The sequence below is a fragment of the Cardiocondyla obscurior genome, linkage group LG03, assembly GCF_019399895.1.
Source record: "Cardiocondyla obscurior isolate alpha-2009 linkage group LG03, Cobs3.1, whole genome shotgun sequence".
Lineage (NCBI taxonomy): Eukaryota > Metazoa > Arthropoda > Insecta > Hymenoptera > Formicidae > Cardiocondyla > Cardiocondyla obscurior.
In genome coordinates this window covers 4,630,161-4,645,187 of record NC_091866.1, presented here as the reverse complement: position 1 = coordinate 4,645,187, position 15,027 = coordinate 4,630,161, and the positions used below count along the sequence as shown (strand labels likewise).

The 15,027-nt window shown below is 38.0% G+C and overlaps 2 protein-coding genes across 2 annotated transcripts in view; both read left to right on the top strand.

The window, feature by feature from the left end:
* Positions 1-15,027, top strand: part of Naglu (N-acetyl-alpha-glucosaminidase) — a 68,454-nt gene that overhangs the window by 34,096 nt on the left and 19,331 nt on the right. The window lies entirely within an intron of this gene.
* LOC139113800 (calcium/calmodulin-dependent protein kinase kinase 1) overlaps positions 1-15,027 on the top strand; it is a 51,339-nt gene that overhangs the window by 20,661 nt on the left and 15,651 nt on the right. The window contains exons 4-5 of the mRNA XM_070675213.1: positions 12,720-13,312; positions 13,676-14,100. Of these exons, the coding sequence (XP_070531314.1) occupies positions 12,720-13,312; positions 13,676-14,100 (1,018 nt within the window). The remainder of the gene's footprint in view (positions 1-12,719; positions 13,313-13,675; positions 14,101-15,027) is intronic.

Sequence of the window (15,027 nt, the reverse complement as noted above, 5' to 3'; positions counted from 1 at the left end):
AATTCGTAACAGTAGATACGCCGAAAACATCGTATAAAAAATCACCGGTTGTAGATTTTTATCCTTTTCTCTTTTCTTTTTTTTTTTAAATCCTACTCGCGAGCGTGAGTGATTCGATTGATCTCCTAACGATCTTTAATTAAATATCGCGCGACCGAGTGTCAATACTATCAGACGTGAACAGTGCTCGAGACATTCATCAGAAGTGTCAGAGAAGAGAAAATCACTCCGATGATGGATTGACGAATGTTTGTCAACTATTGCGACAAGTAGATCGATGCAGATTGAAAACGCACGCAGCTATTAAAGACATCTTTTTTTTTCTACAGGTAAGAGATTTTTCTAAACGAAAAAAGAAATAGTCGCGAAATATTTAGTAGCTCTTATAATAAATATAATATAAATTTATTCCAAACGGATTTCACGAGGTTCCTTTTCATTTATTACTTACTATGCAAATAAAATTATATTCAACGTTGCGACGATGGCGCATAAAAGTTTTATCTCTACGAATGTTCAAAAACTACTTCGCGAAAACCTTCTGTTGTACGTGTACAAATTGTGAATGCTAACTCAGATAATCTCGACGCGCGTAATTCGTGTTTTAGAAATTTAATGTCCGTAAATCGCACGCAGTTATTATGCGAACGAGTATAATAAGACTGTATAGTCAGGTAGGTAGCGTAGCGATCCGACTGCGATTAACTTTATTGAGATACACGTGAACGGTAACGTTGATTAGGATCAATTAATAGAACGTTATTAATTTGATCCGGGCTTTAAAGACGAAGTCGTATCCGCTGGGTGCATAATGCGATAAAGTCTGTCGCGCATAACTCATCGACAACGAGAGCAGTCTTATTGATTAATAAGATTAATTCGCGAACGTTGCGGCAAACTGCGGAGATTATTCAATACTACGTCATTTTGACACACGAGAATTATGTGCTGACATATCGGCGACGACTTCAAAAAAAAAAAGATGTAAACTCTCGACTTATAATATATTAACTATAATAAATTAAAAAATTGTGTAACAACGCGGTGAATTTATACTGCGAATTAACGTAAAGCTGTGGAAATGCGATCAATTTGAGTAAATACGAAGCGTCGAGAAATGGCGAACCTTATTGTATCGAAAGAGCATGATTAATTTAAAGCGACTCTGCCACGAAACGATAAGACCGACGGTGTGTCCTGAAAGGCGGATATCGCGTTTACTGTGCCGACGACGGCTAGCGTACGTGATCTCGGCGTGGTGTGCGTCGAGTCTCACACGAATCGCGCAGATGTGAGTCCTCGGCGGCCGAGAGAAGGAAAGAGTCACATACGCTTGGCCGCCGTCGCCACGGAAAACGCCATATCCGTCCTTCGGTCTACCTGTCCCGGCGTCATTTATAGTCTATCCAAACGTGCCCTGTGTGCAACGTGCATCAGAATCGATCGAATCGCAATATCAGTTTGCGCCGGCGATACTCGCAAACGAACGTGCTAGTGGACGCGATGCATCATTAATTCAGTTCCGCCGACTAGGGTAAAAGGAACGAGGATGGAGAAGCGATGCACGCGATCGCAGTTCGAAATGTCATTCTTGGAAAATATATCTCCCATCTGTGCTGCGCGCTTCAGCTCCATTTAACGAATTCGTGTGTAATTCCGAAGTGACGCGAGAAGCGGCGCGTCGGCTGCGGCGCACCTCTGTGATACTTGAAATTTCCGCGAATATGTTAATATGAAACAATATACGAACGCGTTTGCAGAATGTATTTATTCCATAGTGTGTAATGTGTAAATTCCGCGGTCAGTCGTAATCGCACGCTTTGCTATCTCTTCGAGTACACAACAATAATGGAACGTTATCAAAGAGCAATATTCACGACCAGGTGCTAATAATCATTCAATTGTCCGTATGATACAGTGAAATGGTTCATAAAAGTGATGTATAATCACTGGACATATAAGAGCTCGTACTTCATCACGTTAATTAAACCACTTTTATAAGCTGACCATTATTACAAAGACATAAATAGATTCTATTGTTTCAACTTTTTCTGATTTCTTACTCTGACTTTATTTTTCAAACTTGAAATTAATTAAAGATATATTTTAAAAATATTCAAAAGTAATTTCTCTCGTAATACCATTGTACCAAATGTAAATATATCCGAGGAGAAATTGATTCTCAATGTTATCTAATAATCAGCTGGCCAAATGAGCCAGAAATGTAACGCTCGAATCGTCCAAGTACCACACAATTATTCCTAACTAACGACGAGCTAAAAAAAGCTGGATAATATCTAAACGTTTTTCACCGGGTACTAGTCTACTGTTTTGTTTTGATCTTACGCAATGCTCGCTCGACTGCCGAATTCGCCGGGCAAACCGGTTCTTGCCGTCCGCTGCCCGCGCGTCCTCCACCTTGCGAACTTAGAATGCGAGGATCTGCCGGCCGGACGTAAACACACGCACGTACTCACCCTACCGCGACGGGCCGGCAGGAACCGGCTTGCCCGGCGAATTCGGCAGTCGAGCTTTGCGTAAGGTCAGAACACAACAGTAAACAAGTACGCGGCAAAAAAACACTTAGAGATCTATTTAGATACATGGTCCGCGCTGGACAATGTCTAGACGACCGATACTAGACAGATTTTGCTCTCTTCTTTTAAATGAACAACTTAATTTATCGAAGATAATCGCTAAATAAAAAATACTTTCTTTCAATTTATGGCTAGCACCAAACTAGTCACCAGTTAAGAAATATATTTAATCTGCGCGATCTAACCGCCAGCTGCGAAATCAGATTAGCTAGATAAATTTTCCACTCGGGTATTTTTTAGCAGCAAACATTTTCTTCGTAAAGCTCGCGTTCATTAATGATAATTAATTCGAGTAAATTTTTTTTCTTTTTTCCAAGTAAAGGAAGGTCGGCTAATGCATTTCGCGATCCCTTATCGCGAAAAAAAAAAAAAAAATGACGCGTTCGTTTAATTGTGAATAATATCGATCGTTGAATGCACACCGTTGCAACAATACATGAAAACGATACGGGAGCTATAGGGCGTCACGTACACAACCGTGTCGTTAATAACGCCATTAGTCGGGACACCGTCACGTTAGTAACTGACTAATAGCCAGCAGCAGACACTTCGGCCTTCCTCTTGACTCAACTCGCCTGTCTACATTATGCCAAACTTAACGCTGTTATCATGAGAAATATCACGAGACGCTTTTTTGCACGACAACTCTACTCTGTCTACTCTGTCAACACAACTGACTCATATTATTAAAATTATTCGGCCTGAATTATCGAAAAATAATTAATTATCCTTCAGAAATGACGAACTATAAAATGTGTACGCGTTTCAGGAATTCGACATTAACACAGAGTTAATATTAAAATATCTCGGAACATTATGTCTTGGAATATTTTAACAATTTAACAGTTTTTGTAAAAAAAAAAAAAAGTTTAATTTTTACCAGAATGAAATATTCTGATAATAACTCTTGATTAGGAAATGTAGAAAACGACCGTATATTTTTTTTTTTTTTTACACACCGTATATGATAAGAGTCTTGATACAAAAATAATATTTCTATCTCTTCCACTTCTATGAATATTCACAAATTATTAATGTTTTATTCATACAAAATGAAAAATCTTTTGTATTTATATCCAGCTTTCATGAAATGGAAATATGAAAGTAATTTTTCTATCGTAAAATATCTGTTTTAATGATGTTTATAACAAAACAGATATGTACCTATATAATTTGCATAAGAATATAATTGGAAGAAAATACATTTTAATGTGTGTAATCCAATGTAAAACTCCGAGAATAGTCCAGATTACGAGAAATATCTTTTACGAGTACATTGTTTAATATGATATTCGTGTCTCTCTCGCAATAAATAATCTCTTTTCAGAAATTATAATAACCCAATTATCCCATATCATATCAACGACTTCTCAGCGATACGAAGAAATAAATAAAATAAAAATTTTACTTTGCAGACATTCCGGATCGAATTACTAATTTTTATACACGTAAAATAATTTAAATGAAATTTTACATAAATAATGACGATAAAAGTAAAGGAATTAACATTTTAATTGTATAAATTAATTATTTTTATATGCGTAGTGTTCGTTAAACTTCTCTAAGTTTTACTTTTATACCTGCTATTTGCTGCTATTTGTAACAAAATCTTTTACCGCTCATTTTATAAGGGTCTGTTATTTCGTAGTTTCCCTGAAATTAACGAAATTCTCTTTCTTGAGGCTCCCCCGAGTAACTCTACACTCATCTCGTCAAAATTTACCTAGAACTACGTTCAGTATTTCGTGCGCTTTCATATATTAATTTTTTGTAGAAAGTGATAAATCCATCAAAGAATAGCCCGGTTAAAAAAAAACAGAAGAAACTTGTTCGTCGATTCAGTGTTCGCGTTGCGGCTTTACGGTTTCCCGAATGTTACGTACCAAATTAAAATTGTAACGACATTTGAAAATACGCCAATAAAGAATTTTAAAAAATCCATAATTTCAAATAATTCATATACAAAGCATTGATAATTCAAAGTAAAATATTTTAATTGATGAAATGCATCGACAGTCTGATTGAGTTGTAACATGAATTATTAACCGTATTCGATGCTATTAAAATTAACAAAGTTATTTCATCAATATGCCCTACTTTTATTTAAAAGAAAGGAACAAATTTATATTTTATTACGCTATTATAATATTTAACTGCAAATGAAGGTATATATCGCTTTTCGAGTTGTAATTACACAAACTTCGTATTTGACTTTACGTAAAAGACTCGCGCAATTATATCGAAAGATTCTGATACATATTCGATCACATGAATTATTCGCTCGCACCGATCAGGAAACCTTTCAGTAGAACAAACTCGTTCGATCAACCGCGATATCGGTCATCATTATTCTCTTCGGCGTAAAATGGAGTCTCGTGGAGAATTTATGTTACCCTTTTTGTATCTTTTTTTTTGCCCCAGTCGCATATAATATACAGACGTATATATATCTATTTTTTTTATTCTATTTTTAAATCGATGTAAAAAAGTAGTGCGACGCAACTACAGATCTTTAAACATTGTGCTTTCATTCATAAATTCTTTAGAAAATAAAATTTCGAGGAAAAACTACAGTAAACTGAAATTTAAATGTAAAGTTATTTAATTATTCTCGAGAGAGATTCAATTTACAAAGAGTTCCTTATAATTTCTGTCGTTTACTTTATAAAAAAAAATTAATGCTGCAAACATCAATCGCTTTAATATCGCGCAAAAAAATATATTCTCAAGTAATAAAAAATAATCTTTATTTACAATTAAAGCGAACGTTTTTAAGAGATATTCTACTAGGAAATCGATGGATTTTAGTACTTTGTACGGCATATTTTAGTGAAAGATAACTGTATCCTCGCAAAGGATTTCTCAGAAAAAAAACTTGCACTTCTGTCAGAAGTCACGACGAAAAATATCAGCAACGCGAATAAGAAATAGCGTGGCATCCGGCAACGCTTTGAAGGATTTATCGTGCACTACATATATTATTTGCTATACCGACTATATGTATACGAACCGTAGTACACGCATCGTAAAGCGGCGACGTATGGTTCCCTGAGGCCCTCGTTTTATGTCAGGAGCAAATAATACAGTGCATTTGCCAGAACTCGAAACCCGGGAGTTGCGGCTTTCTATCGCGACCAGATAGATTCGCGTGTTGATCCTGAACGATACGTCGCAGGAGCTTTCAATAATTTCAAGTTAGAGTTACACGAATGAAAATTAATTAATGGACTTTGCTGGATTTAATGTCAAAAGTTCAATTGCCGTTCAGTCAACAGGAACTTTTTGTCGTTCCGTATTTCACTTTCTATCGAATGCAGGTATATTGCGTTCGCGTGCAGCGTAATATAAAATTGTAAAACGTTAATATCACTACTTTAATTTTCGTCAACATGCTTTATCATCGTTAAAACCGCGGCGATGTGACGTTGCGCAATTGTCGCCTCGTATTTTCCTCGCGTTTTAATTTATCTAATTACAACGAAATTTCTCGATAGCGGAAGGCTCGCTGATTGCATTGACGACACTATTTGCGCGATCCTAAAATTGTGCATGCATTTTCGAGATAATTGCATCGGTAAATAAATCACACTTATAAACGCGACGATGCACTACGTATGCGTGTACGTACGTTTGTTACTAAACGCCCGCTTCGCCGAGCAGGTTGCGTGACGTCCGCTGCGAGTACGCACAATGTAATTATAGTTTAATTAATATATTGGTTCGCCACCCACCATCGTCCCGATTACGTCGGTTCTCGCGGCCGATTTGTCCTTCGAATAAAGGAAGAGTGTAAGTGTCATGCGATGTATGCTCATTCCCGGAATAACAATTAATTATTCGGAGTTTTCCCGGGATGTCGTTCGTGGTTGATTAATGCCTCGCGGGCATGAATCTTAATTAAGAGACGTCCGGATCAATCGTGGGGGGGGGGGACTTTGTGACCTCTCCTCGGCCAAGAACTTTAACTTACGTTGCGCAACTTTTTCTCATCATTTCGGTAAAATTAAGTAATCGACAACATACGTATAATTAAATTATCTCAAACGTTAAGCTCTCTTAAACTCTTTTAGCGCGCAATGTACATATTAAAGTACATATTAAAAAAAAAAAAAAATAGTTTACGCCGTCGAAAATTTTAATTTTCCCCTATTTATTAAAAAAATTTAATGCAAAGTAAAAATGCGGTATCGCACGCCCGTCAGTACATTTTATCTGAATAATATAAATATTATCGCAAGTGCAAAAACGTTGTAAATATCCTTATCAATCCTTTCCATGTCGCCGAGTAGCAAAAATCGAATAATCAACCAGTTCACGATAAGATTATTGTAAGTTACAATGTTCTTACTGCATCGTTTATAGTTTCCACGGTATTGATTGTAACCAGAATTGAATGAGAACAAAGACACGATACTTCTGCCTGCGGGCCAATGTATATGTATATGGGAATGCGTAATATATTGTATCGCACGCTACAATACGTTCGCGAGTAATGATACAGTTCGACGCAATGGCATTTAGACACCTTTATCATGCCTGCGTTACAAAATTTATCGGAGCAACGCCAGATTCTCACGTTTTCTTATCCCCCGCATAACCGTGAAAACCAACCGATCGCTTCTGCATTTATTTCTCCTCGCGCTATTCTCGGAAATAAACAATGAAAATTATTAACCTCCCTGCTAAACTTTAACTTTAAAGATGAATTAAATTTTCTATCGCTAAAGAGCTCTTTAATTACACAAAATAAGCTTTCGTATTTTCCCGAGAGAAAAACGTTAACGAGATCTCGAGGTAAAAGAAAAATAATATTTTAACGTGCAAAAGGTTTTCGAAAGAAGCACATTATAGAAAAGTGAGTTTCAAGAAAAATGTGATAGAAACTTGAAAAGAAAAAAGAAAAAAAAGAAAACTATAGGTATTGATGAAAGTAGCTTTCATGCGATATCGTATATATTTTGGAAAGAGGGAAAAAAACGTCCGCAAATAAGTAAATTGCTTGGTTCTCGAATAATAATCTGACGCCTTTCGATTCTCATCGGATCCACCGTCGACCGTGGATTGCAATTTATTACGCTGCATACGTGAGCGTATCACTCGTTTGTCGGTCGGATGCGGATGTAACGGCGGGACAAAATGCAGATAAATACACATTCCGCGGTGGTACGTGCTCCACGTACATAAACAGCGTACACGCGTACGCCTGGTTTTTATAGCAATCGCAATTTCAAGACCAAAACCAGCGCGTTTACATTCGCCGGTCGTTTACGGCTTCATCGAATAATAAACGTTTTTCTGTGGAACGCGCACCGTTCCACTGATATTCCTTATTGATCGTAATAGGCGACAACCGGTTGCCGAGAGACGCGTGTGCATTTGCGCGAAGAAAACGCGTGTAAAAACGATTTTCCTCGTTCAATGTATTCAATTGAAAAACCTGTCTCGGTACAAAGGTGTGAAAAATTTATTTTTAATCCTGCCGCTGCGTAGATTTTATAAGTACCATATTTTTTTTTTTTTTTTCTATTTATTTAGATACGTGATTTAACATGCTGCAGAATTTTTTTTTTTTCTTTGCAAAACACCTTTCGCATTAAACTTTACATTTAATTATTTTATCGGCTGTATACTACGGTCTCTTTGAAGATTTTTCTTTTCTCTTTTTATTACAAAATGTTAAGTTGGAAATTTTTATAATTTACTTGAGATTACAGAACGCGCGTTATTAAATTCGTACATTAGTTAATTGTATTTATTTCTTTAGAATAGTTGCACATGAATGATTTATGGTGTGTTGAATGATGGCGTGTTGTTAATTCACTTACATTTGTAGCTCTCAGTTAGGTTAAAGCAAGTTATTTTTTATCCTCCGTCCTTCCTTCCTTCCTTCCCTCTTTCTTTGGCAGTAATCCAGAATAGAAGATAGTAATCCAGAATAGAAGATAGTAATCCAAAATAGAAGACAGTAATCCAAATTATCCTGACGTGTTGTAGCACTTGAAATCACTTGACATTATATTGAACTATATCACCTTGCTCTGCTTTTTATTTAATAATCACTATCGCTAACACTGTCACTCGAGAGACGAACGACCGAAATAATGACGGTGGATTATCGCGGCGATTGTTTACGGTTTAAATTAGGAAGCGCGACGAACGATCATCCGTCGAATAAATGCACTCTCAATATTCGTCGCGTTGCTTACTTCCGTCCGGGTCTTTCACTCGAGTCGTCTAATCTCGGCGCAAAAATCTAGCTGCGACGTAAAGTGAGGTTACTTTTGATTCTTCGGTCTTTCGATTCCCGTCGACAGAATAAACGACGCCGAAAATCTGAGCTAAGCGGCGAATGAAACGTGTCCCCGCGCACTTTATATTCCTCCGGTTCCTCAAAAATGACTTGCCCGATACGAAATGAGAATCCCTGCCGCGACGAAGATGACGAGCGAGGTGTAACTACTGTTGACGAAATCTCGCGCACCGGCGCGACAATGACAATCGCCGGAACCTGCCGAAAAAAATTGTAATGGAAGCGAGCCGGTCGGAAATGCCCGATCAAGACGGAGTAATACACGTAATACCCGTCGGACGCTCCGTGGCGCTAAAGGCCGACCCGCTACGCAACCTTATTCCGAATCGCTTTTTTCGACGCACGAAAGAAGCCTCAAAACGATGAGTGGAATAGCTCAGGTGTGCAAATTATGATTGTTCGTTTTCGAGTCGTCGACGACGACGCACACTCGTACGCGATACTTTCCTATCCGCGGTCGAAAAACCCGCGTAATTGCGGAGGGATCACCTACACGTCCTCGCACCCGAAGCTCCGCAATTAGACTGACCGATAGAGGTTTCGGCGCTTAGAGAGAAAGAGAAAACCGAGTAAAAAAATGAGACAGCAATAGGTCCCATCGTCGCTGTCCTTCTCGCGCGAAGTAATACACGTAATACACGTCGGACGCTCCGTGGCGTTAGCGGCCGGTCCACTACGCAACCTTGTCGTTCCGGAACGCTTTTTTCGACGCACGAAACGAGGCTCAAAGCGATAAGTGGACTAGCTCAGGTGTGCAAAATATGATCGTTCGTTTTCGAGTCGTCGACGACGACGCACACTCGTATGTGGTACTTTCCTATCCGCGGTCGAAAAATACGCGTAATTACGGAGCGATTATCTACACGTCCTCGCGCCCGAGACTCCGTAATTAGACTGACCGTTAGAAATTTCGGTCTTCAGATAGAAAGAGCGTACCGTGTGAGAAAGTGAGACAGCCGATAGGCTCGATCGCCGATTGGTCGCTGCTCGTCTTGCGATCATGAAAACCAGGTCTACGCAGACTAAATTCCGGGAACAGATCGGCGACTGGCGCCGAGTGCAAGCGCGTCGAAAAAACCGTCACTCGTCGCCGAGCTCCGTTCCGGCTAACGAAAATACGTTACTCCTTTAAGTGACCAGCTCGAAAGACCATAATAATTGTACGAAGCGAGCCAAGCGTAAGAACCAAGCGTCCAAGATCGCCGAAAATAGGTAACGATATTTCGAAATAATAGCCAGCTATCGATTTTTAATGTTAAATTACGATAATTAATAAAGCTATCATTTGTTGCGCCACGGTAATTGATTCCGTAATATCAAAGTTATAATTAAAGGAGTGCTTGAAATTACAGTGTGGAATCCTGAATCCAATATGCAGTTTGCACGGATAATACGAGAATAGTTTGATAGGTTGGAGCTGAGTTACCTCGCCTTATTCGACGCATTTGTAAGCGATGATGAGCACAACTATTCCCTGCACGCGTCTGTGTAAGCAAATTGTCAAAGAACACACTCGACACACCGCCGTTAGTACAAGCTGATTACATTTCCGAAGAGTGACTGATTATGATAAATTTGAAAGCCACTAATTCCAATTGAATCATCTAATTGCAAGATCTTTGTTACATCAACAATAAGAAAGAAGAAACATTTTGGTAAATATTTTTATACAGAGCAAAAGATTTTTTTTTTTTTTTTAATTTTTAATAAGTATTCCTTCTCGAGAAAAATTTACGCCGACAGTCTACTAATAATTAATTTATTATCTTATCGTCCTCGTTAATTTCTTATAATTTTCAATTGCATGTATTCTCCATGCAAAATATTTTTATTACATGTACACATATAGGTATTATTATTCCTTCATAACATATTAATGTGTTAATTTATCTGCACAGATTTTGAAGATTGATAGACCCGAGAAATGCGATATTGTAATTCCTGCTAAAGTTTCTAGTCCGGCCCATCTTGGGCGGCATCATCGCTCACAGTCTTTCGCGTCAAAAGAACATTTTGAGTTTGATACGACTTTGTGCACGCGGCGGCAAACGTGGATCTTGCATCTCGTTATTGCACTCATTGGCCTAGTTTGGCCCGTACAATTGATCTACATACCGAGCACCGGCTCGTGTCGAATCGCACTTCACTCCCCGGGTGCATCAAGCGGCGCCTCGCGTGCCGGCAAGTATAACGTTGCGCCCACCATTATTCCATCATCTGTGAAAGATGAAAAATGGACTACCGCGTATTATCGATGTTTTGACTGTCGACTTTTACGCCCGCAAAATGCTTATGATGTAGACGTAGAATTATAGTGCACGCGCCGTTCGAGGAGTGAAGTCTTGACAAGTTGCACCGTCACGCAAATGAAAGATTTAATCTTTAAGTCGTAGTCACGCGACATTCGTTGAAGTAATGGTTAACGCTAAATATTATATCAGATGCGTGTGTATATAACTAATTAATGAATAATGACGTACACATTTTTCATGATTTGTTTGATTAGGTGCAAAATTTCAAAAATTGCAAGCTCAGTTTTTTATACAGGCCAAACGTGGTATGATATATGTATAAAGATAAAAGTTTCTCCATTTTTAGCTTAAATAACTAACGTTAACAATAACAAACTTTAATTAGTAATAATCACGCAAGAGCCATTACACTTTAATTAAATTAAAATGTTTAATTTAATCGCATACATGTACTTATGAAGTCTACCTCAATTCGCGTAATCCAAGATATTTCGGATCTTTGTATCATACCTACAACGCAAACGAGGAGAAACCTACTTGCCGTTGAATTGAAAGGGACCATGAGTTCATCTTACACGTGTCGACAATTTTATCTTCCTTTGCTCCGCTTTATCTCGGGGCAAGCAGCGGAACACGGAACGGATTTGTTATGTAAATGTCATATTTTCACATTTCGACGTGCGACCGCGTTGCCAACGAATCTCAATTGCAGATTACACCTATCTGTAGCGAGTGAGCATATTTGTACGTAACTTTGCACGGCAAAAGAAAAAAAGAATATCAACCCTCAGCTTTTCAGAATCAATTTTAACGTTTAACTGACGCTATTGAGCATATTAAATGCAAAAATGTAAGAATATAAGCAAGGTCGTTTAAAGAACATCTCAATCGTTATCTATTCCCGACTTTGATTTATCGGCATTTTGTACCTCGTTATCAACGCAGGCCAATAAATGACTTGTTCATGTATCAGGTCATATGAAACTTCGTCTGCATTGGCAGAGCTAAAATTCTATTTATATCGATGACGCTTTTTCTTTTTTTTTTATCCTGCGTTCCGTAATTATTTTATAGCGTCAAGTAGGTATTGTACCGATTATCTCGATAAATGATAATTCACTACTACGCGTGGCTGTCTGACATTTTATTATCGAGCTGCAACTCTGCACTTTTAAACGACGACAGCGCAGTAATACGGGGATAAAGCTCTGATAAAAAAAAAAGTGATTTTTATAAATGATATATGACGTATGGTACAACTGGAAGTTTAAATTTATTTTACGATAACTAAATTTAACGCTGTAAAAGAACCGGGCGCAGTATTAATAACACGTTTCCTTTTTTTTTTTATGAAAAAAATTATATGATGGACAATGTTGCTGTAAAAATATATAACTTCCGGCGACGAGAAGCAGTAAATTGTACGTTGTAAAAAAAATCTGCTGCAAGATATCATATAAATAAAGCTTCCAGTTGTTAAGTTGTAATCGTTCAAGTGTACAAGTTTTCAAGTGCAAAACAAAAAGTAATAAGAAAAATTTATTTTCTCTTATTTTTCAGAGGTTCTGCGGTCGATAAATCTCCTACGAATTCGCCCACTACGACTACGACGACAAAAACTTCTGATACTGAGCCATTAACGACGGATGCGCCGGGACCATCGAAAACACTATCGAGCCCGGAGTATATCCAAGAAGTACGCAAAGACAGCGCGCTGTACCTTGAGGAAGGAGAAGGTACATTAAAGACTCTGACACAGGCTACCTCTGACGTTCTTCGAAGACAGAGTAGCGGCTACGTGAGCCGTCGAGATAGCCTGGAGGACAACAGAAGAAACTCTACGACGAGCGGCGCTGCGCAGCAAGAGTCTACGCAGAAGGAGAGACACGCGTCGAAACCGATAACTCTTGGATCCTTGATTAAGGATCTAGCTGATAGAAAAGAAGAGAACATTGAGGAGAACATTGAGAACATTGAGCCGTCCGTAGATACAGCGAAGGAGAGAATGCCGACTACGGAGCTACATAAAAAGGTGTCCGATCTTGATATGCCCAACGTTGACGAGGCGAAGGAAACCGTCAGAGACAAAACTCTACCGCGACAAATAAGCTTCGAGACCCAAGAGATCAACGACGGACTTACGACGCGTCTCAGTAAGTAAACTGCGATCTATGTTAATTTTCAAATTAGATTAAGTTAGATTAAGTGGAGCAAAGTTCTCAACGGATAATTAAAAAGATCTCTCCCCCCTTGTCCCCCTCCGCGAGCAAATATATCTAATTTAATAAAAAGCTTCGAGACAGAAAATCACCGATACGGCCTAAAATTTTATTATTTTCATTCAAAACAGATTATTTGTTATACATATAATATATAATCGCATTTTCAATGAAATTTGCTTTTCGTCCCTCTGAATTTTATTACTTAACGGAATGGTAAGATAAACAATGAGAGCACAAAATGTATTTTCTCAAAAACCATTTTGTCAGAATTTTCAATGTTCACTATCTTCTTAGGCGATCTGCAAGTAACGTCTATCTTCAAGAATCCCAATATTTATCTTCCGCGCAATAGCGGCAAAAACGCACCAACGGACGAGGTGGACATGCTACAACGAGTTGACACAGTCATCGAGCGTTCTAGCGGCAATTCGAATTGTAAGAATGCGCACAAGACAAACGTGGAAACTATTATTGCCTCGGATAATAATCGGACAGTAGATTTGAGAAAATTATCCTTGCCCGACGAAGCAGGACCGAGTCAGCGACTGTTCGAGAAAGCTGATGTCACCTACAAATCCGTTCATTCACGCTACCCTCACGCCAGCCCTCACAGATTGCCCAGGAAACGCATCAGAGCGCTCAATAGGGAATGCTCCGTCGATAGCCAACAAGATGGTCAGCAATTGAATCAATACAAAGTGCTGAATGAAATCGGAAAGGTAAGATTCAAATTCCCTTTCAAATCTATTTAAAGTCGAGCGAGAAAAAAAAGATATAATTCCATCGTTTACGTATAATTGTCCCTAAAATTATTATCAAATTCTTTATACGTACAGTTAGTTACTCGCGTGAAAGGTAAAAACCGTATGGATGTCTATTAGAAAAAAAAAAAAAAAAAAGGAAACATTTATTAAAGTCATGAGGGAATGTAAAAATTTTATATCTTTGATCCGATTTGATTACGAAACATCTCGCGTTGACTCAATTTCATGGCTAACGGTACATTGGGACAACCTAATGCCTTTTCAATTATACCCGAGGTATTTTAACAATCAAGCTGCATTCGTCGATAAGAGGATTAACATATCGCATTCCTCTCTTGAAGAGCGAAACCATTTCACGGCGCTCACGTAACAAACGGTAGAATGATATGATTATCGATATCGAGCCACGGGCGCTTCCTCGATAACCAATAACTCGTACGAGTCATCATTTTCAGCAATTTCCCCTTCTGCTCATCCTTCGTACTTGTTAAGAAGTAATTAACAGCTGCGCAGTTACGGATTATTACCGATAATCACGTTATATCGCTCCCGGTAACGCAACATTGCCTGTAGGAACGGAAATTCGAACGACGTAAAATTTATTAAAATTGCCATAGTATTTACGCGCGTTTATTCACTTAATCATTTAATTATATTTGCAAAATAAATAATTGTACGTATTTTTTTCCGCTTATCCGTCTATTAATTTGTTCACTCATTTTCTTAGAATTAATTTACTATATGTATGCCTATGTGAATTTTTTTTATGAGTTAAATTTTTGTGTTTTTTTTTTTTACTGTCTATCTCCGGTTCAACTTTTTATCTATTAATTTCTCAATTGAGTAAATAATAATTCGAAAACAATAAATTAAATAAATATG